Source organism: Rhinolophus ferrumequinum, chromosome 4 (assembly GCF_004115265.2).
Source record: "Rhinolophus ferrumequinum isolate MPI-CBG mRhiFer1 chromosome 4, mRhiFer1_v1.p, whole genome shotgun sequence".
Taxonomy (NCBI): Eukaryota; Metazoa; Chordata; class Mammalia; order Chiroptera; family Rhinolophidae; genus Rhinolophus; species Rhinolophus ferrumequinum.
Genome location: NC_046287.1, coordinates 97258540 through 97282830, shown reverse-complemented (window position 1 = coordinate 97282830; position 24291 = coordinate 97258540). Strand labels below are relative to the sequence as shown.

The 24291-nt window shown below is 38.1% G+C and overlaps 1 protein-coding gene across 1 annotated transcript in view; it reads left to right on the top strand.

Annotated features, from left to right (window-relative positions):
• MIPEP (mitochondrial intermediate peptidase) overlaps positions 1 to 24291 on the top strand; it is a 174702-nt gene that overhangs the window by 23115 nt on the left and 127296 nt on the right. The window contains exons 6-10 of the mRNA XM_033105122.1: positions 76 to 258; positions 791 to 947; positions 15328 to 15376; positions 16855 to 16915; positions 20727 to 20779. Of these exons, the coding sequence (XP_032961013.1) occupies positions 76 to 258; positions 791 to 947; positions 15328 to 15376; positions 16855 to 16915; positions 20727 to 20779 (503 nt within the window). The remainder of the gene's footprint in view (positions 1 to 75; positions 259 to 790; positions 948 to 15327; positions 15377 to 16854; positions 16916 to 20726; positions 20780 to 24291) is intronic.

The following is a 24291-nucleotide window of genomic DNA, read 5'->3' as shown; positions in this document are numbered from 1 at the left end:
AGTTGTGAAATATTGCTTTAAATACTTTTAAATAATTTTACTTTTTAAATACTTTTACTCCCCCACCACATGTAGCGTAAAAGAGCAGTGGACCTGAATGTTAAAATCTTGGATTTGAGTAGTACATTTCTTATGGGAGCCAACTTTCCCACCAAGATTGAGAAGCATCTCTTACCAGAACACATTCACCAGAACTTTGTACTTGCTGGAGATCATGTAATAATTGACGGTCTGCATGCAGAAGCCCCCGATGACTTGGTATGTGTCCTCCATTCTCTTTAGAGTTGAGGTCCCAGCTGTGTGCAGCTACTGTTTTAACCCAAAACTCAGTCATAATATAATCATAACATGAAAAATACTTTGGTGTTACTAAGTCCTGAAATTTTAACTTTGGGATTGTTAATTCCATAAATGCTTTGAATGATGAAATAGTTTAATTATTCGTTTCTTACAAAGAACTCATTTTTAAAGTATGGTAAATAACATCAATGATTGACATTCTAGACTGCTTGGATTTTTAATGTCTGTAGTCTTCACTTCACCTGGTTAAGGGTGCACATTGGGTACAGTTTTGTCTGCCATACTCCATAACAGAGAACTCCAGTCAAGTATGTTATTGAAGTTCATGCTAGTTTATGAATCTAAAAGCTTTATTCACCTTGTACAAACCGTATTTTTTATAGCAATGATCACCTGAAGAATAAAGTGGGTTCAGTTAGTCTATATTATTATTGCATAAGAGTTCAAGTCATGGTATTTATATGTCTTATCATTTGCTGTTTAAATATAGGTACGAGAAGCTGCTTATAAAGTTTTTCTTTATCCCAATGCTGGTCAATTGAGATGTTTAGAAGAATTGCTCAGCAGCAGAGATCTTCTGGCAAAGTTAGTAGGGTATTCTACTTATTCCCACAGAGCTCTTCAAGGAACAATAGCTAAAAATCCAGGTAAGCCCAAATAGGATTTTTATGTATCTGGACTTATGACTTAAAATTTAAAAAAAACTTTATTTTTAATTGTAGTTAATATACCATATTATATGAGCTTCAGTTGTACAACATAGTGATTCAACGTTTATATACCTTACAAAGTGATTACCACAGTAAGTCAAGTAACCACCTGTGACCACATACAGTTATTACAATATTATTAACTATTCCCTATGCTGTACATTACATCGCCGTGACTTATTTTATAACTGGGTGTTTGTACTTCTTAATCCACTTATGCATTTTTGTCCCACCCTCTTCTTCTCACAACTGATCATAGAGATCAGTTTGTTCTCTATGAGTTTGTTTCATTTTGTTTGTTTAGTTTTGATTTTTGATTCTTCATGTAAGTGAAATCACACAGTATTTGTCTTTCTCTGTCCAACTTATTTCAGTTAACGTAATAATGTCTAGGTCCATCCGTGTTGTAGCAAATGGCAAGATTTTATTCTTTTTTACCACTGAGTAATATTCCATTGTATATATGAACAACATTTTTTTTATCCATCTACCAATGGGCACCTAAGTTGCTTTCATATCTTGGCTATTATAAACGATGTTGCTGTGAACATAGGGATGCATATATTTTTCGAATTATTGTTTTCGTTTTCTTCAGATATACACCCAGAAGTGGAATTGCTGGGTCATACAGTAGTTATATTTTTAATTTTTTGAGGAATGCCCATATTGTTTTTCATAGTGGCTGCACCAATTTGCAATCCCACCAACAGTGAACGAGGGTTCCCTTTTCTCTACATCCTCGCCAACATTAGTGATTTGTTGTCTTTTTGATGATAGCCATTCTGACAGGTGTGAGGTGATACGTCATTGTGGTGGTAATTTGCATTTCCCTAATAATTAGTGACCTTGAGCATCTTTTCATGTTATTGGCCGTCTCCTTCGGAGAAGTGTCTGTTCAGGTCCTCTACCCATTTTTTTAATTGAATTGTTTGTTTTTTTGATGTTGAGGTGTATGAGTTCTTTATATATTTTAGATGTTAGCCCCTTATCGGATGTATCATTTGCAAATATCTTCTCCCATTCAGTAGGTTGCCTTTTTATCTTCTTAATGGTTTCCTTCACTTTGCAAAAGCTTTTTAGTTTGATTTGTTTGATTTGTTTATTTTTGCTTTTGTTGACTTTGCCCAAGGAGACATATTTAAAAAGATTCTTAAGACTCATGTCAAAGAGTTTATTGCCTATGTTTTCTTCTAGTAGGTTTATGGTTTCAAGTATTACATTAAATTTTTTAATTCATTTTGAGTTTATTTTTGTATATGGTGTAAGAAAGTGGTGTAGTTTCTTATCTTGCATGTTCTGTCTAGTTTCCCCAACACCACTTATTGCAGAGACTGTCTTTACTGCATTATTTATCCTTCCCGCTATTGTTGTTGATTAATTAACCATAAAGGCATAGGTTTATCATTGATCTATGTGTCTGTTTTTATGCCAGTACCATGCTGTTTTGATTACGATAGCCTTGTAGTATAGTTTAATAGCAGGTAGTGTGATCCCTCCAACTTTGTTCTTTCTCAAGATTGCTGTGGCTATTTGGGGTCTTTGTGGTTCCACATAAATTGTAGGATTATTCATTCTAGTTCTGTGAAGAATGCCATAGGTATTTTGATAGGGATTGCATTGAATCTGTGGATTGCTTTGGATAGTATGGACCTTTTAACAATATTAATACTTCCAATCCTTGAGCACAGTATATGCTTCTGTTTATTGTGTCTTCAATTTCTTTCATCAGTGTCTTATAGTTTTTAGAGGACAGGTCTTTTATCTCTTGGTTAAATTTATTCCTAGGTATTTTATTTTTTGATGCAACTGTAAATGGGATTGTTTTCTTAATTTCTCTTTCTGCTAGTTCATTATTTGTGTAGAGAAACAGCAGATTTCTGAATAATAATTTTGTATTCTGCAGCTTTACTGAATTCATTCATTATTTCAAATAGTTTATTTGGGTGGAATCTTTAGGGTTTTCTATATCTAGTACAAGGGTGTCCAAACTTTTTTCAACGTTGTTTACCAAGGGTCATGTGCGGTAAAATACACAAACAGCCGGGCCATTCACTCTAGGTGAAGTATGTATTGCCTCACCTGGTTAATTTAAGTAAACTAAATATATTTTTGGAATTTGCTGCGGGCCAATTAACAATGGATTGTGGGCCACAGTTGGCCCACGGGCCGCAGTTTGAACACCCCTGATCTAGTATAATGTCATCTACAAATAGTGACAGTTTTACTTCTTCCTTTCCAATTTGCATATCTTTTAGTTCTTCTTGTCTCATTGTTGTGGATAGGACTTCCAAGAGTTATGTTGAATAAGAGTGGTGAGAGTGGGCATCCTTGTCTTGTTCCTGACCTTAGAGTAAAAGCGTTCAGCATTTCATCATTGAGTATGATTTTAAGTGTGAGTTTGTCATCTATAGCCTTAATTTGTTGAGGTATTTTCCTTCTGTACCTCCTTTGTTGATAGTTTTTATCATACATATATGTTGAATTTTTTTTGAATGTTTTTTCTTCATCTGTTGAAATGATCATACAACTTATCCTTCATTTTGTTTATGTGGTGTATCACATTAATTGAATTGTGGATATTGAACCATCCTTGCATCCCAGGAATAAGTCCCACTTGATCATGGCATATGATATTTTTAATGTATTGCAGAATTTGGTTTGGTAATATTTTGTTAAGGATTTTTGTGTCTATGTTCATTGGGGATGTTGGCCTGTAATTTTCTTGTTTGGTAATATCTTTGTCTGGTTTTGATATAAGGGTAATGCTGGCCTTGAATGAATTTGGAAGCCTTCCCTTCTCTTCAGTGTTTTGAAATAGTTGAAGAAGGATAAGCATTCATTCTTTGAATGTTTGAAGAATTCACCTGTGAATCCATCTTTGTTTGTTGGGAGATTTTGGATTACTGATTCTATTTCATTTATCGTAATTGCTGTGCTCAGATTTTCTGTTTCTTCCTGATTCAGTCTTGGCAGATTATATATTTCTATGAATTTATGCGTTTCTTCTAGGTTGTCTCATTTGTTGGCAGATAATTGTTCATAGAATTCTCTTACAACCCTTTGTATTTCTGTGGTGTCCATTGTCACTTCTCTTTCATTTTGATTTTATTAATTTGGGCCCTCTCTTTTTTTCTTGATAAAGTCTGGCTAAAGTTTATCTTGGTTTTTTTTTTTTTTTTTTTTTAATCTTTTTCAAAGAACCAGCTCTTAGTTGTATTGACTTTTTTTTTCTAGTCTATTTTATGTATTCCTGCTTTGATCTTTATTATTTCCTTCTTTCTACTCACTTTGGGCTTTGTCCTTTTTCCAGTTCCTTTAGGTGTAAGTTTAGATTGTTTATTTGAAATTTTTCTTCTTGTTTGTTGTGGTAGGCCTGTATCACTATGAATTTCCCTCTTAGAACTGCTTTTCCTGTGTCCCAAAGATTGTGTTTCATTTTCATTTGTCTCCAAATTAACCCATTGATTGCTTAGTTGCATGTTGTTTAGCCACCATGTGTTTGGGTGTTTTCCAGTTTTCTTCTTGTAATTGATTTTTTGTTTCAGACCATTGTGATCGGAGAATATGCTTGATATGATTTCAATCTTCTGAAATTTACTGAGACTTGTTTTGTGGCCTAACATGTGGCATATCCTGGAAAATGTTCCATGTGTACTTGAAAAGAATGTATATTCTGCTAAGTTTGGGTGGAATGTTCTGGAAATATCTATTACTGCCATTGATATAATGTGTTGTTTGAGGCCACTGTTTCCTTGTTGGTATTCTGTCTAGATGACCTATCTGTTTATTCAAGTGGGATATTATAGGACCCCTACTATTGTTGTAACACTGTTGATCTTTGCCTTTATGCCTGTTAATATTTGCTTTATCTATTTAGGTGCTTTGGTTGCCTAGATGTTACAAATGTTATTGATCTTGTTGGATTGGTCCCTTTATCATTATGTAATGCCCTTGTTTGTCTCTTGTTAAAGCCTTTGTTTTAAAGTCTACTGTATCTGATATAAGTATTGCTTCCTTAGCTTTTTTTTCATTTCTGTTTGCATGAAGTATCTTTTTCCATGTCTTCACTTTGAGTCTGTGTCAGTCTTTTGATCTGAAGTGAGTCTCTTGTGAGCAGCTCATGCATGGGTGTTTTTCTTTTCTTTCTTTCTTTTTTTAATCCATTCAGCCTACCCACTAGCTTTTGACTGGAGCATTTAGTCCCTTGACATTTAAAGTAATTATGGATAGGTATGTACTTGTTGCCATTTTATTAATTTTCTGGTTGTTGTTGTAGTTATTCTGTTTCTTCTTTTTGTATACATTGATGACTTTCTGTGGTGATTTGTTTGGGTTATTTTTTCTTTGTGTATCTATTATAGGTTTTTTTGGTTTGTGGTTATGATAAGATTCATATATAGCTGCTATGTTTATAGCAGTCTGTTTTAAGTTGATGGTCCCTTAAGTTTGAATCCATTGTAAAACCACTACATTTTTTACCCCTACCTCATTTATGTTTTTGATATCATATTTTTCATCTTTTGTGTGTTTATGTGTGTACCCCTTAATTCATTAGTGTAGTTATACATGTGTTACTACTTTTGTCTTTTCACCTCCATACCAGCTTTATAATTGGTTGACCCACTACATTTGTTTACTAAATGTTTGTCTTTATCAGTGACATTTTTTCTTTTCAATATTTTCTTTTTTGTTTTTTGTTTGGTCTTTTCTTTTCCACTTAAAGAAGTCCCTTTAACATTTCTTGTAAAGCTGGTTTATTTGTGATGAACTTTAGCTTTTGCTTGTCTGGGAAACTCCTGTATTCTGATTGATAATCTTGCTGGTTAGAGTATTCTTGATTGTAGATTTCTCCTTTCATCAATTTGAATGTATCATTTCATTCAATTTCGGCTTGCAAAATTTCTGCTGATAAATCAGTCAGTGGTCTTAAGGGGGATCACTTGTAGGTAACTAGCTTTTTTCTTGCTGATTTTAAGATTCTCTTTTTATTTTTAACTTTTGGCATTTTAATTATGATGTGTCATGGTATGGGCCACTTTGGGATCACCTTGTTTGGGATTCTCTGGGCTTCCTGGACTTGGATGTCTGTTTTCTTCACCAGGTTGGGGAAGCTTTGCACAACAAATAAGAGAGACCACTTCTTTCTCTCTTCTCCTTCTGGAACCCCTTTATGATTCAAATGTTGGTATGCTTGATGTTGTTCCAGAGGCCCCTTAAACTATCCTTAGTTTTTAAAATTCTTTTTACTCTCCAATTGTGTGATTTCTAGTAGCTTGTCTACCAGCTTGCTGACTCATTCTTCTGCATCAACTAATCTGCTATTGATTCCCTGTAGTGTATTTTTCATTTCAGTTGTTGTGTTCTTCAGTTCTTTTTAATATTTTTCATCTCTTTTTTGAAGGTCTCACTGAGTTCATCTTTCTTTTCCTGAGTTCATTGAGCATCCTGTAACCAGTGTTTTGGACTCTTTTCTGGTAGATTGCTTATCTCCATTTTGCTTAGTTCTTTTTCTGGGGTTTCGTCCTGTTCTTTCATTTGGAACATATTTCTTTGTTTCCTAATTTTAGCTGTCTCTCTTTGTTTATTTCTATGACTTAGGTGAAACAGCAACCTCTCCCCATCATGAAGGAGTGGCGTCTATAGGAACTTACCCTCTGTGGATGTGTCTGGTTTCTTGGTAGGCCAGTTGGAGCTGGAGTAGGCGTAGGCTGCAGGGAGTCCCGAGGGCCAAGCCCTACCCAGGCGCCCCCTTAGCAAGCTGGTTAGAGCTGTAGTTGGAGTGGGCTCAGGCATGGGGTGTCCCAGGAGCAAGCCACACCTGGGCCCAGAGCTATAGCTAGGGCGGTGCAAGTTGTGGGGATTTGGGGGACAAGCCACACTGAGAGGCCATTGGGAGTTGTAGTTAGAATTGGCTCAGGCCAAGGGTAGCCTTGGGGGCAAGCTCATTGAGGCCTGGAGCTGTAGCTGAAGTGGGTGTGATCTGTGGGAAGTCTGGGGTAACCTGCAGAGGCTGGAGCAATAGTTGGAGTGGGCACAGAGCCGAGGGGACTCCAGGGTGCAAGCCTCAGAGCTGGTGTGGACTGGGGGCCTGGTGTGTACTCTGACGGTCTAGGTAGGCTGGCTAGTATATCTGGATCGTGCTTTTGCCCATGCAGCCAACGGGGAGAGGGGTCCCTAAATGGTGTTCTCCACTTCCTCCGACAGCGAGAGAGTTCCCACAGTTACCCTCCAATTTGCCAGAGACGGTAGACTTAGTACATGGATTTTTTTCTCGTACAGTCTAGGTGACTTTTAAACCAGTTTTTCTGCTGTACCCAGGGCTGGTGAGCATCCTGTAACCAGTGTTTTGGACTCTCAGTGATCCCTCCCTGTTGGAGGTTGTTGCTTGGGGGTGGGGTTCCCATGGTACCATGTCTCTTATCTCTCCTACCCTTCTCTATGTGGTGTCTCTTGTTTGTTGTGCAGAAGCTGTTCAGTCAGTACTTAGTTCTTCAGGGGGAATTGCTCTGTCTATAGGTGTAAATTTGATGTGTTTCTGGGAGGAGGTGAGTTCAGGGTCTTCCTGTGCCACCATCTTGGACCAGAAACTTGAACTTCTGATTTTAAGTTGCTATAAATTAGTGTTCTCAATATACTCAGAGACCCGTTTATTGAGAATTTTCTACATCTTCAGATAGAACAGTTTTTAAATAGGGCTAATAATTTGGAATCTATTCTGTCCATCCAAGGTATTTTATTTCATGTTCATGCTAAGAGTAAATCATACTTACATTTTCATTGATTCCAATTTAAGTTATTTTCATTTGAACTCAACTAGTTTCTCTGCTCAGTCTATCCAAATGGTTAGAATTAGTGTGAGAGAGGATGAAAGATCAATGTTTCTGCTGAAGTCAAGTTTAAATGTAGTCTAAGTCATACAGAAATACGTAGTCCTATAAATGTCCTTTTCAGAGAGGTGTGCTCCTTGAGAAGGTTTGTGCTATGTGAGTAGAAAAGCATCTTTCCCTGGGTTTGTGATAAACTTGCCTTGTCATCTGTTGAGTTCTTTATGATTTACAATGTATAAAAGAAAATGTTGTACAACAATAATAATATAAATTTATATAGTAAGTTTTTTCAAAGGCATTTATTAAATTACAACTATAATTGAGACTCTGAGTCAGGATAAAGGTGGTTGTGATGGCGGCTCTGATTTAAGGTATGCTTTGGAGGTTGAGTTTACAAGACCTGGTGATGGGTTGAGAGGGTGGAGGAGACAGTGTGATGGATCCCCTTGGTTTCTGGTTGTGCATCTGGATGGACATGCCATTCATGGCGGGAAGGGACGCTGGAAGTGAACTCTGTGGGAGGACGATCACATCTTGAATTCCGTCTTGTCTTTATTCTTTCTGTTTATCCCTTCTTTCTCTAGTAAGGTCATATCTTCTCCAAAGTTTTCATAAATCCACCCTATCTGGTTTCTCACTTTTTTGTAAAGGCCATTTATTTTTCTTGATCTGTCAAGGATCTCTGTTAAGCCATAGAATGTCACACTCATTCTTTAGCTCATGTTTCCTGTATGGGAACAGCTCCCACTTCCCAGTCTGTTAAAATACTGTCCAAGGTTTTCAGTGCTCAGCTCAAAACCTGTCTCTTTCTTGAAGCCTATTAAACTTTTTAACTTCCCTTGGACTCACTTGTCCCTGAACATTTAAAACATAATTTGTTTCGTATAATTTAGCTCCAAAATAGATATTATATTATCATGTATGTTTTTGTTTAGTTGCTGTTGTCACCAGATTGTTAAAACAATACATGATTATTTTATATGATTATATATATATGTATATATATGTATATATATTAACCATATATGTGTGTGTGTGTGTGTGTGTGTGTGTGTGTGTGTGTGTGTGTGTGTATGGTTATAATGTTATTCAGTGCTTATTCTAGGCTGTTATTTCATTTACTCTGTAGCCTTACGAGGTAGATACTTGTATTCATTTCACAGATAAGGAATCCAAGGTTAGGTTATGTTGCTACAAAGTGGTAGAGTTGAAATCCAAAGCCATATTCCAAATACGTGGACTTCTATAGAGTGCTTGAGACCTAGTACCTCATGTTACATCATCTACATTCTCTATCTTAATTAATTGGTTCAACAGATATTCGCCGACTACTTACTATATGTCAGATAGTATTCTAGGCACTAGAAATCAGTGTGTAAAACAAATTCCTGCTCTTGTGCATTTTATATTCTTGTAAGGAAGATGGATAAAAACAGAAAAAAATAAGGAGAGGATATGTTATGTATGCATAAGGAATGTGAGCGTATAGGGGTGGTGTTGCAATTTTAAACAGAGTTGTCAGGGAAGGGTTCGCCGAGAACGGGACGTGTGAGCGTAGACTTGAAGGAGATGCGGAATGAGCCTGTGGTTGTCTAGGGGAAGAAGGTTCCAGGTAGAGGCACAGCAAGTGGAAAGGTCTTGAGGCAGAAGAGTGCCTGACATGTTTGAGGAAAAGCACAGAGGGCAGAGTGGCTAAAGTGGAGTGAGCGAGGGGGAGAGTAGTCGAAGGTGAAAGCAGGCATAACAAAGGGCTGTATTAAGTAGGGCTTTCCCTCGAGTGAGGTGGGAAGTTATTGGAGGACTTTTGAGCACAGAAGTGAGGTGATGTCACTTAAATTTTAATGGCGTGTCATGTACTGCTGATGTCGAGATAGACTGCAGAGAGGCAAGGATAGAAGAGAGACCATTTAAAAACTGTTTTGCAGCAGTCATGATGACAAGGGTGGCAGCTTGATCTAAGTGGTGATGGCAGTGGAGGTGGTAAGATGTGGTCAGATTCTGGATATATAGCAGGTTGAAAGGAGAGCCAAGGTTTTTGACCTGAGCAACTGGAAAGACAGAGTAAGTTACTGTTAACTAAGATTGGAAGGACCAGGCACTTGGTTTGGTTCAAATTAAGTGTGAGATGCCAGTTGGTGTTCAAGTGGCAACATTGAGTAGACAGTTAGATATACAATTATGGAACTAAGGAAAGTGTTCTGAGCTGGAGATATAAATTTGGGGCTTTATTTAAGGTCATGAGACTGTATGAGAGTCTCATGACTCTCATGAGTGCAGCCAAGGGAGTGACTGCACTTAAAGAACATATGTACATGGACTGAGCTCTGGGGCCCTCCAAGCTTAAGAAGTCAGAAATATGAGGAGATACCAGTAAAGGCCACCAATAAAGAGCAGTCAGAGAGGGGGAAAGTGAACAGAGTGTGTGGTCCGGGAAGCCACACGAAAGCAGTGTCTATTTAAACAAATTAATTAATTTTTAAAATAGTTTTTTATTTTTCAGTTACGGTTGACATACAGCATTATATTAATTTCAGGTGTACGATATAGTGATTAGACATTTACATAACTTACAGAGTGATTACCCCTATAAATCTAGTACCCACCTGACACCATACATAATTATTACAATATTATTGACTATGTTCTCTATGCTGTACTTTATATCCCCATGACTATTTTGTAACTACCAATTTGTACTTCTTAATCCCTTCCCCTTTTTCACCCATCCCTCCAACCCCCTTCCCATCTGGCAACCATTAAAATGTTCTCTGTATCTACAAGTTTGTTTTGTTTTTTAGATTCCACATATAATTGAAATCATACGATATTTGCCTTTCTCTGTCTGACTTATTTCACTCAGCACAGTACTCACTAGGTCCACTCATGTTGTTGCAGATGGCAAGATTTCATTCTTTTTTATGGCTGAGTAATATTCCATTATATATATGTACCACCTCTTTGTTATCCATCCATATATTGATGGACACTTAGGTTGCTTCCATATCTTGGCTATTGTAAATAATGCTGCAATGAACATATGATGCATATGTCTTTTTGAATTAGTGTTTTGGGTTTCTTCAGATAAGTACCCAGAGGTGGTATTACTGGGTCCTTCTTTGTCTCTTGTTATACAAACTTTGTTTTAGAGTCTGTTTTGTCTGGTGTAAGTATTGCTACCCCAGGTTTTTTTTTCATTTTCATTTTCATGGAATATCTTTTTCCATTTACTTTTTCCTTTACTTTCAGTCTGTGTGTGTTTTCTGATCTGAAGTGAGTCTCTTGTAGGCAGCCTATGTAAGGGTCTTGCTTTCTTATCCATTCAGCCACTCTGTGTCTTGATTGGAGCATTTAATCCATTTACATTTAAAGTAATTGTTGATAGATTTGTAGTTATTGACATTTTATTCGTATTTTTGATTTTTTTTTTCTTCTTTAGAAATTAACATTTCTTGTACTACTTTGGTGGTGATGAACTCCTTTAGCTTTTTCTTGTCTGGGAAGCTCTTTATCTGTCCTTCGATTCTAAATGATAGCTTTGCTGGGTAGAATAATCTTGGTTATAGGTCCTTGCTTTTCATCACTTTGAATATTTCCTGCCAATCCCTTCTGGCCTGCAAAGTTTCTGTTGAGAAATCAGCTGGAAGTCTTATAGGAGCTCCCATGTAGGTAACTAACTGCTTTTCTCTTGCTGCTTTTAAGATTCTCTCTTTGTCTTAATCTTTGACATTTTAATTGTGATATGTCTTGGTGAAGACCTCTTTGGGTTCATCTTACCTGGGATTGTTTGTGCTTCTTGGGCTTCTGTGTCTATTTTCTTCACCAGGTTAGGGAAGTTTTCTGTCATTATTTCTTTAAATAATGTTTCAATTCCTTGCTCTCTCTCTTCTCCTCTTGGTCACCCCTGATGCGAATGTTGGTACACTTGATGTTTTCTCAGAGGACCCTTAAAATATCTTCATTTAAAATAATTTAAAAATTTTTTTGATGTTCTGATTGGGTGTTTTCTGCTATCTTCTAAATTGCTGATTTGATCCGCTGTATCTAATCTACTGTTCATTTCCTCTAATGTATTCTTCACTTCAGTTATTGTATTCTTTATTTCTGATTTTTTTTTATGGTTTTTATCTCCATTTTTATGTTTCCTACGTCTTCGTTGAAGTTCTTGCTGAGATCATTGGGCATCCTTATAACTAGTGTTTGGAACTCTGAGTCTGGTAGATTGCTTGTCTCCATTTTGTTTAGTTCTTCTTCTGGAGTTTTGTTCTGTTTTTCTTTTTGTTTTTCATTTGGGACATGTTTATCTCCTCACGTTGGCTGCCTCTGTTTATCTCTGTTTATTAGGGAGAGCTAAGAATGTCTCCTGGTCTTGGTGGAATGGCGTTATGTAGTAGGTGTCATGTGGGGCCCAGTGGTTCAGACTCCCTGGTCACCAGAGCTGGGTGCTCCAGGTGTGTCTCTTGTATGGGTTGTCTCTGCCCTCCTGTTGTAGTTGAGCCTTGATTGCTTTTGGCATGTCAGTGGGTGGGATTGACAGGCTGACTGGCTGTGAGTACTGTTGTGCAGGGGCTGATGCTATGGATCAGGATTCGCTTTAGTGAGGCTCTGGTGCCTGCCTAGTTTGCCCTTTGGGTATGTCATTTCTGAAGGTGGTTGGTTGGTGCTTTGGTGTGGTCTGAAGCTGGCCACCGGGTGTGTTGGTTCTGGGGCCTCTTGGGATGGCCTCTGGTCCAGGCCAAGGTCAGCCACTGCCTGTGCCCTGCTTGGGGCCACTTGGTATGAGCTGCAAAGTAATCTACAGGTGGTGGCCACTTGTGGTGGGCTTGGCGGTACCTGGGAGTGGCTAAGCTGCAAACTGAGGCCAGCGGCCACTAGTTCTGGGCTTGGGGCTGCTTAGCAAGAGGTATGGGGCGTGCTGAGGCCAGATGCTGCTTGTTTGGGGTTTGTGAACATTTGAGAGAGTTTAGGAAAATTTGTAGCATGAGCCAAGACAGGTCATTTGTATGGGAAAGCCACTATAAGCAGCTTGGGTCTGGCAAGTTGGGTGGGTGGGGTCTTGGAATCACCAGTGTGGGGCAAAAGGTGTTAACCAGGTTGGTGGAGACTCAGATATGGGAGCCTGGGTCAGGGGAGGGCTCGATAAAGGACAATGGCTTCTTCCAGTACTTCTGTCTGGGAGGAAGCTGCCCCTCCAGCTCTTGCCCTGAAGCCAGACAATTCATTTCCTTCCCTTATGTCCCTGGTGCCTTTCGAGCTGCTGCCCCAGCACTGGAGCTCAGAGTGAATGAGTCCATCAGTGAGTAAGTCTGTGTGTGGGCCCTGTAAGAGGAACACCTGTGACTGCAGCCACCCTCTGTCTCAGCCACAATCTCTGCTGGTTTTCACAGCCAGAAGTTATGGGGACTTCTCTTCACAGCACTGGAACCCTGGGCTAGGGATCCTGGTGTGGAGTGGGACACTTTGTTCCTAAGGAGGGACCGCCACATAAGCTGAGTATCTCATAAGCTGAGATATTCCTTATGATTTTTAACTTCCACACGTGGGTGTAGAACCAGCCTGATCAGCGTCTCCGCCCCTCCTACCAGTCTCCACATGGCTTATTCTGTATGTCCTGAGTTATAGGACTTCTGGCAGTTCTCAATAATGGTTGTTCTCTAGTTTAGTTGTAATTTGATGTGGTTGTTGGAGGAGGCATGTGCAGTTTACCTACTCTGCCATATTGATCGAAAGCATCTTGAAAGTAGAGTCTTAAGGAGAAGAGTGATCAGCCGACTGAGATGCTGAGGGCAAGTCAAAGCTGAAGAAGGTTGGGACTTGACCATTGGCTTGAGTGACATGGACTGGAGGGTACCAGACCAGCAGCAGTAAATGCCAGATATCATCAGAAAATCACCATTGCTTACTAAGAGATTAGTGTGGTTACACGACGTGTTTGGAATTAAATGATTGTGCACATGGTCACACACGATGTGATCTATATCCTTGAATGATTTAAAATTTAGTTGGGGAGCTCAGATATGTATATATAAAGGTAAATAATACTCCAGGTTGGTGTCTTTTCAGTGTCAAATGAGTAGACAAAACAATGCCATAGGATTTTAGGAGTTCCGGAAGTTTGTCTGTTTGACACTTATGTAGCTGTTGAAGGTTTCAAGAAGGAAGTGAAACTTGAGAACAGACAGTGGAGGAACGGTGAGCTTTCACCAGAGAGGAGGAGGAGGGTAGAAAGGGGGTAAACAAAGGTTAAGGTGGGCATTCATGTGACAGCTGAATTAGAAAATAATTTTCCAGTGAGGCATTTATTTATTTTGGGGGGTTTCAAAATCATTCTTTTTAATGTGACAATTTTCCAGTAAGATTAATTGAGGTAAATTTTTCGTTTGTAAGATAGCTAGAAAAACAGAATGGGTGAAAGTTATTAAAAAATAGTTATTTAGAAATAAGCATACACAGATATTTATTTGAAAACAGTTCTCTTTGGTAACTGGTATGATATCCTGAAATGAAGTTTCATTTTAAACTAAAAATGTTTTTTTCACCTAAAATTCCTAATACCATCTATTTAGGATAGAGTTCTTAGGATTACTTTGTACGAGGCTTGTGCTTAGTAGTGACAGCGACAAGAAACCCCATGGCTTCTTGGTTTCAGTTAACCTCCATTCTTTTCTTAGCCTTTTATTTTACTTAGAAAGGAGATAACCTCAATTGAAGAGGGCAAGAAACTTAAAACCATATAAAAGATCATCTGGAACATATAAAAACAATGTTTGTGGCAAACTCTAAAATACATATGAGCTCAGTACACATAAGTCAATGGCAGAAAGTGCTAAATTCAAAAATACACATGAAAACTTTCCTATCATGGGGAATAATGATGATTACACAGTACAGTATGTCCTTTATGGGTTTGTAAAATACTAAGATTTATAGCTGAAGAACTTTAAAAAATTCTAACAGAGCTTAAAGTTTTAATGTCCTAATTTTGCTATGTATTCTTTTGGTATTGGTTCTGAATAGAATATCCTGCAGTTGTATATAAAAATAAAAATAGTTACCCTGAAAAACATTGATTTTTAAAATCTAATTTTCAGTGAATCATGCTTGTAAATTGTATTGATTTTATCAATCAGAGCCCTAACTATCTCTTTAAAACTCAGAAAAATTAGACATGTCTAAGATACTTTTTTTCTTATACATTTGAAATTTTCAATTTTTTTCTTTAGCCTCCCATTAACTCTTTTCGTTTTGGGGTGTAATCTAAGGCTTTGGATTATTCCTGTGTCAATTTAATTTGGTTTTCTGATAAAGAGATTATCATCACCTGGAAATATTTATTATATGCCTAGTATTTGTTAGTAACCTTGCTTCCTTTGAAAATCATCACTTTAAGGGTATTGTAGTGTATAATTATGATCATCACATTATAATTTTAACAAGTATGTTCCTTTTATTTTACATAGTTAAAGGTATTTTCTTTTGGATCTCATTTTTAGAGACTGTCATGGAGTTCCTTGAGAAACTATCTCACAAACTTTCGGAAAGGTTAGTTTTTATTCTACTCTTTAGAATATATGTCTTTTTTTTTTAAGATTTGATTTATAAAAAATTAGGAAAGGACCTGTTAAGAATATTAGTGTGGGAATATCGGGTAGGATCTGTGGACTCTTCAGCAAAAGATTAAGTGAACTATGAGGTGTACTGTGAACGCACATAGTTGTCTTCCTAAAGTGACAGTCTTAACTTAGGCTGTCCCCTCTGTATAGTTATTTGTCTTTAGGAGCCATCATTGATGTGTGATTTAAAAGTTTTCCGAACCTTTTTGAAACTATGTATTTCAGCTTGTACCATCAATTTTATGTCAAGTTCAGGAAATAGTGTTTTTCGTCTTTTGGCCTAAATATTGGCAGCCCACGGATGTGGCAAATTGATCTGTGTTTTGATTTTGTGTATTTTAAGAATGCTCTGATTCACCGTTTGTAATTTCAAGCTGAGTGTTTTACTTTCTGCTGAGTATCCCTTTGTTCTATTCTTGCTTACCCTCCTCCCCACTGCCCTGTCTCTTTGATCATGTCACTCGTCCTTCACCAGCGCTCTTCTAGTGCTTTTGTGAAGGGCAATGCCCAATAGGCATCAGATACCTAGGATTCCAGGAAGGGGCATGTTGTGCTCTGTAAAAGAAGGTCATGTTCCTGCATTTCTTTCTTATAAGGCTGTCTAAAATTTCATTTGCCTCTCTAACTACACCAACGTGTTAAATTTTAGCTCAAATTTCCATTTTCTATTATAAACTCATGCCTTAGAACCCAATCCTCTCTAATTTGGATTATATTTATAAATCCTAAACTTTTCTTTTAATCCAGTGTACCACTGTGGCTTTGATATAATGAAGTGGAAGCGTTAATTATGCAGTTATGTGAGAATTTATTCTACTTTGGTTTGTTGGTTAATTTTAGTATTCTCTCTCCACTTGTGTGTAGGTTAGATTATATTTTGAGCTAACATCTTCATATTTTTACAGTCACATATAGAGTTAATTCTAACAGAAACTTCACATTCCACAGACATTAAGCCTGCATTTGATTATTGCCCAGATAGTATTTTTCTGTAAGGGAAAAATTGTGAATAGTAATCTTTAATATTATATAATCTGTGTTAATTTTTTTATAGAAAATAATTTGTTAGTTTCTTACCTTTTTAAGGTATAACAAAAAATAGTGATTTAAAGTTTGCAGATTAATAATTTGTATGTTCCTATAACATTGCTAATTTTTCCAAGCTTTAGTACTTTCAAGACACATGTCTGCCAACATGCTTTTTAAGGTAGAAATTGCAGTCATTTACTGATGTATATATTGCTCTCTCTTCTAACACATGTAAAATTGAGGTTAATACTCGTTTATATTTGTACTACAAATTACTTCTAGTTTTATCATGAATGTTAGGAAGTGACGTACGCAAACTAGTTCTTTTATAATGATAAACATTTTGCCCTAATAATTAGTAACAAATCTGTTTTACAGAACGATAAAAGATTTTGAGATGATACGAGGGATGAAAATGAAACTAAATCCTCAAAATTTTGTAAGTGACTATGTTGGAATGTTTTTATTTTAATATAAACAGTCTATCAGCTAAGGTCATTATCTTTTGACTCTAGAACTTTCTAGTGATATGCTGAAAGTGTATGTTTTCTTGTTTCTGATCATTGGTTTTAATGAATAAAGGCATTGAGATATTGGACCCAATCAAATATATGGTGATGGAAGGAGAACTGACTCTGGGTGGTGAACACACAATGAGATTTATAGATGATGTAATACAGAATTGTACACCTGAAATCTATGTAACTTTACTAACAATTGTCACCCCAATACACTTTAATTAAAAAAAAAAGAGATATTGGATCCAGATGTCTGAGGCTGATGTTTCCAGGAAATCCAGTATATTTTTGTTGATTAGTTGACATAATATATACGCATATGTGTGCATGCACACGTGCGCACACACACGTATATTCACATTTATACTCATACACATTTATACACACATGATGTATTAATATATACTTATACAAAGGCTGCTTCCATTCTGTGGAAAGTTGGCTTCTGTTTGAAGCAGCCTTTATTTAAGGAGCCTCACTGTAGGCTTGATCTAGCAGTTGACAGTTTTAACCGTCAGTGTTAAGATTGCAGTTTACTCATTGGTTTGCTGATTTATGGAACTCAATTAAATAGGTTGATATGACTGACAGAGTATCCCCATCCTCAGAATACTTAAGTGTTATTTTCAAACACAAGATCAAACGACTGCATGATCTTACAGGACAGACGGATGTGTCCTAATGGCCCGAATGCTGGCCAAGTGATTGGGTGCCCTGGAGAGTGATGGGATTCCCAGTATTAGGACATTGGTTCCCATGTGGTCTGAGGGTGCCACAGGATTGCTGGGGTGGTCTATGCCCTTCTTCCCAGGTTCAACCACTAAGAAATGGATTGATCATTTCTAGAGTAGCATGTCAGTTCTTTGGCTTGGTAGGCAAGTCTGCTTAGGAAACTAGATAATGGTCAGAATTTACTTTGATAAATATAGAAAGAGAAAAAAGAATGTGTTGCCAAAGCTAGTTCACTGAAAGCTACTGTGGCTTGAACTATCCTCCCTAGACATTTTTATATGGCTGTTGATGCAGGTTATTCGGCAGGCATTTGTGAAATGGCCTCTCTCCTCACAAAGTCCCCGTTTTGGTGAGTGGTACGTACCTCTCCGTTCACCGTTACCTGAGCCAGAACCTGGGCTTACTCTCGACCAGTGGTTCTCAAAGTGTGTTGTCTGGACCAGAAGCAGTAGCATCAACAGGCAACTTGTTAGAAATACAAATTCTCTAGCACCAAATGAGGCCCTCTGAATCTCGAGTCTGTTTCATCAAGCCCTCCAGGTGATTTCTCTGCACCCCTCGCCCCTTATAATCAGTGGTCAAGTCCATGGATTCTCCTTTCCCAGATCTCCGCGCTCCCTCCCCTCCATGCTCATTGCTACAACCTTGGTTGAGGTCGTTATTGCTTCTCACCCAGATTACGGTAGTTGCCAAATGGTTTTCTCACCTTTTGTTCTGGCTCCCCTCAAAACCATCCTGGATTCTCACTGCCTGGCAATGTGCCCAGCTGGGTGTTAGACACAGAATAGGTACTCAGCACTTATTTGAAATATGAACAAGTGAATGAATGAATGAATGAATTACCACCAGAGGGATTTTTCTGAATAGCAGATATGATCGTGTGACTCTCTTATTTAAAAATTTTCAGTCACTTCCTGTAACTCTCGGATTTACCTTCCTGTTTCTTGGTTTTTCCTGCCAAGCCCTTCATGATTTTGCCTCTTACCTGCTTTTCTAGCCTTATCTTCTGCTGCCCCTATTGGCCAAGTTAGTGAGTGTCCTTTGCTCCCTCCTGATACCTGTGTGATGTTCATATGCTTTTTCATTTACGTTAGCTTTGTTTCCATTGCTTTCCTTTCTTTTATTTTATAATTCTAACTGATTTATGTGCCAGCAACTATGGCAAATAGCTTTCAATAATTCACAAGCACCCAGGAATGACTTTCCCCTTTCTCGTCTGGATTAAGTGCTCGGTTCTTCAAAACTCAAGTTAGTCTTTGTCTCCTTGAAACATTTCCTGACCTTCTGCCGTGATTTAAATACCCTTCTCCTGGGCTCTGTTTCACATGGTACAACTTCACAGACAGGATGTACCGTTTGTTTCAATGCTCCATGGTTGCTGAGTCACTTGTCTTTCTACTGCCTGGACCATCATTGGCTTCTTGGTGCAAGGATCACGTCTGATTTGTTTTTGTATCATTAAAGCCTGCACGCTGTCTGGCATCTGGCAGATAGTAAATGATCATCTGTGGGAGGCAATCTGTGCCAGGAACTGAACACTTGGGCTAGAGTCCCAGGCATGCTGTCCCTGACCTTCAGGAACTCATGGGGAGAAAGAAAATAAACCTACACGTATCTTACATTGGTGTAGAAATATGGCCATGGAATAATGTCCAAACTGAAATTTCAAGAAGATAATGCCTAAACTGAAATTTTGAAGGACGGTGGCAATAAGGATAGAAGCCAACATTTACGAGTGCTTATCAATGCCAGGTGTCCTATTTAATAGTTTAAGTGCATTAAGCAATCCTGTTTGGGACGTGCTGTTGATTCATTCAGTAAATAACCATTGGGTGACTACTGAGTATCAGGCAGTGTTCAGAGCGCCACCAGGATATAGTAGGAACAAATGCAAACAAAGTCCCTGCCCTCATGAAGCTTGCATTCCAGGGGAAGAAAACAGAGTAAACACATGGAAAAAAAATAAATATATGCTGTATTATGTGGTGAGAAGGGCTCTAGAAAAAATAATGCAGAGAAAAGGGTATGGAGGTTGCTATTTTACATGGAGTGGTCAGTAAGAGGACCCTGGAGCAGAGACTTGGAAGAAGTGAGGGAGCACGCCATGGAGACGGCACAGGGAAGAGCAGTCGAAGCAGAAGGAACAGCAAGTACAGAGGCCTGAGGCAGGAGCATGCCCAGTGTGGTCGAGGAACAATGAGACAGCCCGTGTGGCCAGAGTGCAGCGAGGGAGGGGGAGAGCAGCAGGAGGTGGGGCGACACCAGGTCACAGGGAAGGAAAACGGGAAAGCATCCATGGGCAGCAGTAACCTTTCTAAGTCGTCCAACTAGTGTGGATCGAAGACTTGAACCCAGGCAGTCTGACTTCGCAGCCTGGTGTCTTAACCACTCTTTCTGTCACCTGGACAGTTTGTGGGGAGGGTGATCCTTCAGGTTTTCAAGCATTCCTTTCTTTTAGCATTTTGTACCAGTTGTCAAAAACAGCTATTATTACAATATTTCTTTGTGACATATTTTCTTTGCCAAGACTAGAGTTAATTCTATTTTAGTTACATTTTAAATTGTTGCTTTTGGTTTTGGGATCCACCCTAAGCTTCTTTCTTAGATTTAGAAAGAATCCTAATCTTACCTTTAGTACCCTAATCTTACTTGCAGTGTGTTTTATAGATTCATACATGGGCTACATTTTGGGGGAAATTTCAGCATGGCTAATTTAATCTATTAATGTTGACTTTTATCAGTTTACATTTCAGGATCATATTTGTTTACCTTTTCCCCAAATTCTGAGATTATGCCATATTTACTATACCTTTCTAGTCATTGATTACAGAGAAGTCAAAATAAAGAGGGAAATATTTCCTGCCAAGTCATGAATTTTTGGGGTTTTTATAAAACTTTGCTGATATAATAATAGGTTTACATTTTAAAAGATAGCTAAATTATTGATAAAAATTGTGAAATAGTCAATAGCTTTCGTAACAGTGAATTTTTCCATTGTAGGAATTAATGCCTTGGGATCCCCCTTACTACAGTGGTGTGATTCGTGCAGAGCGGTAAGTTTTTTGAAAGATACTTATGTATGAGCAGAAAGAAAGACAACAATATTTATTGAGCACTTTGCACGTTAATTATGCAACTACTCTCCTGACTCAGTTGCTCACGTACCAACCTACCTTCTCAAATTCAGGCCCTGTGCCGGCTTGGTCAGCATCTGCCCACGTATTTTAAAATCTGGATCACAAAGCTATGCTCTCAGTCACAGTACAGTGCTCGACCCCTCCCCCACCAGCCTATTCTGTGGCTTTTGTCATTTCCTGTCTAAAACTCTTACCTGTCTCCCCGTGGTGTCTAGCGTCCGGCCCCTCTCTGCCTCTTCCTGTGTGTGCCTTCCAGGTTCTCTTACTAGACTGAACACGTTGAGGTCTGGGACTTCGCTAGAACCCTTGTTGTATCTCATTTCTGGTCGAGGGTAATGAAGAAATAACGCAGTACTTGGCATGGCGCTGTGTGATTTTCTTACGTTTCCTCATTTTTATTTCAACATATTGTCAGCACGTTATTGGCACATCTGGAAGGATATTAATGAAATCAAGACTTAGGAAACTTAAGTTGATCGAACTACTCCTCTGGCTTCTACATTCGCCTGTGTAATTATATTGTGGCAAATTAGTAAATTTTTTTCTCCCCTAAAAATTCTCTCTTTCTGTCACTTTTCTTTTATACGTCACTTTTCTTTTTATACGTAAACCCAAGAAATGTGGAGGCCTGTTCACAGTGACCACCTTGGTTATGTTGATGTCCCAAGCAACTTTATATGCACAATAGGAATTAAAAAAAATCTTAATCTTACCCTCCAACCAGTCGTTAACATTTTTCTCTTATAGTTCATTTTATGCAGTTTAAGAGAGTTTAAGATCGATTTAAGTAGTGGAAGAAAACAAAAGTTTTATGCCTTTTACTTCATTAAGGCATGTTGGCGTATATCATGATAATATATTTATTTGATTGGTATTAAACCTTAAAGCCTTTTTGTTACTATGTATTATTCAAGCATCAAGTAGTAAGTACCTCACTAAAATTAGACTGTTTATTTTAATGATTTTTTTTGGCATTTGTCATAAAACAGAAAGCAATAACCTTATTTGTTCTTTTCTGTACCAGCAGGAGGAGGTACTTTAATAGTGTTGAAAAGCTTACCCACTTAATTTTTATTTATTTCCCCCCTCTTTGGCTTCTCCATTACATCTCTGTTCCCCAAACCAATCTTACTTACAAAGCATAATTGTCTCATAAGCAGATAATGATACTTTATCAGCTACTATTTTTAATACATGTATCCCAAATTCAGCATCAGTCATCTTCTCTCTGAAAGCACATAAACTGTTATTTAAAATCTGTTATAATTTAATTATGATAAAATCAAAGTGAGTACTTAGAATATATTATAGCTTAACATAAGATATTGTTTCACAAATGTGTTTTATGGCTGCAAAACTGCAGACCCTGCTCCCTATCGTTGCATAAAAATATAATTTCTGTTTTAAAGCTCTTTCAGAGAAAGATTTGGCTTGGTTGATTGACCTGTTAAGATGTAGCATAAAGGAATACTAAATTTTTTTATTAATGCTTTCCATATGTATATAAAGTATTTTCTTTGATTTTTGACATTGGAAAGTAATATGTTAGATGTATTTCTTTCTAGTTTTTTGCTACTGTGATTTTTATGTGGTATTTCTTCATCCATATCGTGTCCCCATACCCCTTATTGTTTTAATTAAAGGCTTAGCCTTAAATGTAAGTGAGATTTTTGTCATTTAACTGTACTCTGTCAGTAGAGCCTGCCCAAATGGTGGTTCTGTGGAAGTTACATATGAATATTTGAGTATTTGGAAAGATCTCATCAATTGGAATTGAAAGTATATGTATTAATTAGGGGTATGCGATCCCTCAAAAGTTTGATTGTGATCTTAAAAGCTATTGAATAAAGGATGGTGACCCCCTCTTCTGCATTTCTACCAGAAATACAACATTTAAAAGTCATTATGTGGCTGACTGACTGTGGTGTCAGTACTTAGACATACCTGAGCCCCCAAATAAGTTGAGAGTTCTCACCCCTGTACACCAGCCACAGAGATGGGGTCTTACGGTCCACATCAGCCACTGGAAAGAATGGCAGCCTGTGAGGCAACGGGGCAGTGGGGCCAGGAGCATGTTCCCTGAAGCTGGAGGGACCTGGGCAAGTCCTGGCTCTACCACTAAATGAGCTATACACGATCTGTGGAAAGTTACTTATCCTCCACGTCTCTTGGCAAAGTTATCTATAAAATGGGGTTACTGTAGTCCCTAACTTATAGGTCAGGATTAAATGAAATAATGTTTGTGTTATTAGTACTAAAATAACATTATTATATGGAATTGGCCATCTGTGGACATTCTATTAGAGAATGGTCCACTCTAAGAGATGCTTTTTTTAAGCGTTCTCAAAAATCTTTTGAAGGAGGGATCAGTTCTCCCTTAAAGCTTCTGTAAGAAAACACTCATCTAAAATGTTATCAGATTAGTGGTAGAATGCTCATCAGAAAAGATTTTGATGATAGATAAAGGGTACTGAGTCAGGGAAGTCCATCTTGCCAGTGTTTTCCAGCATCACTGTGTCCGGAGTGGAGGTACCCTGCAACTGGCTGGCAGGGCAACTCACTTCTGGTCCCTTCCCTTTTCAAGGTTGTGGGATCACTACTGCCTTCAAAAGAAAATTGGAGTTGTCATTCAAGGCCTTCTAGGATCTGCTAGCATCACAACCCACTCTTCTTTAACAATAAATACATACACACCCAGTTATTTGTTGGGTATAGCCTGCCCTACTGGTTCTCTCCCACCACTCCTCTTCCTCCACAATTTACCTAAGCCACACTAAACTCTCTGACCCCCAGCCAGGTCCCTTTCTGTCTCAGAAGAGCCTGTGTCTGGTGGCCAGTCAGGTTCCCTTTGCCTTCTTTTCTGTCTTTACCTATGAAATTTTGCCAAGTGTGCACGATGCCTCCAGGTCTGCACTATTCTGTGCAGCTCCTGCTTCCACCATGCTCGCAGCCTATGTGCTACACAGTTGACCTTCTAATTATGTGTTCTTTGTGTTATTTTATTAAATGTGTTTTTTCAGTCATATCTTAAAGCTCTTAAGAATAAAGTTTGTCTGTTTGCAGTTTAATGTGGAATATACAGTCTGGGCTCTCAGTAAATACATATTGGTGTGCCAAGAAAAGGTTGCTGCCACAATCCAATGCCTACAGCAGTCCCCAATCTGGGTTGCAGTAAAAGAATCTTTACTGAGGTGAACAGTTTGCAAACCTGGGAAACACAGCCTCTGGAGGACACTGAAAGTGTGCTCCCTCGAGACTAGGGGGAGGTCGGGATTATATAAAGTACCTGTCCTAATCCCTGATTAGCCCATTTTTTATGCAAATGAGGAATCCAGATGAGGAATCAAATAGCACTATCCTGATTGGTTGGAATCATGCATCTTGATTGATCAGTATGGAGTCACTCTGATTGGTCGGTAAAGATGCAA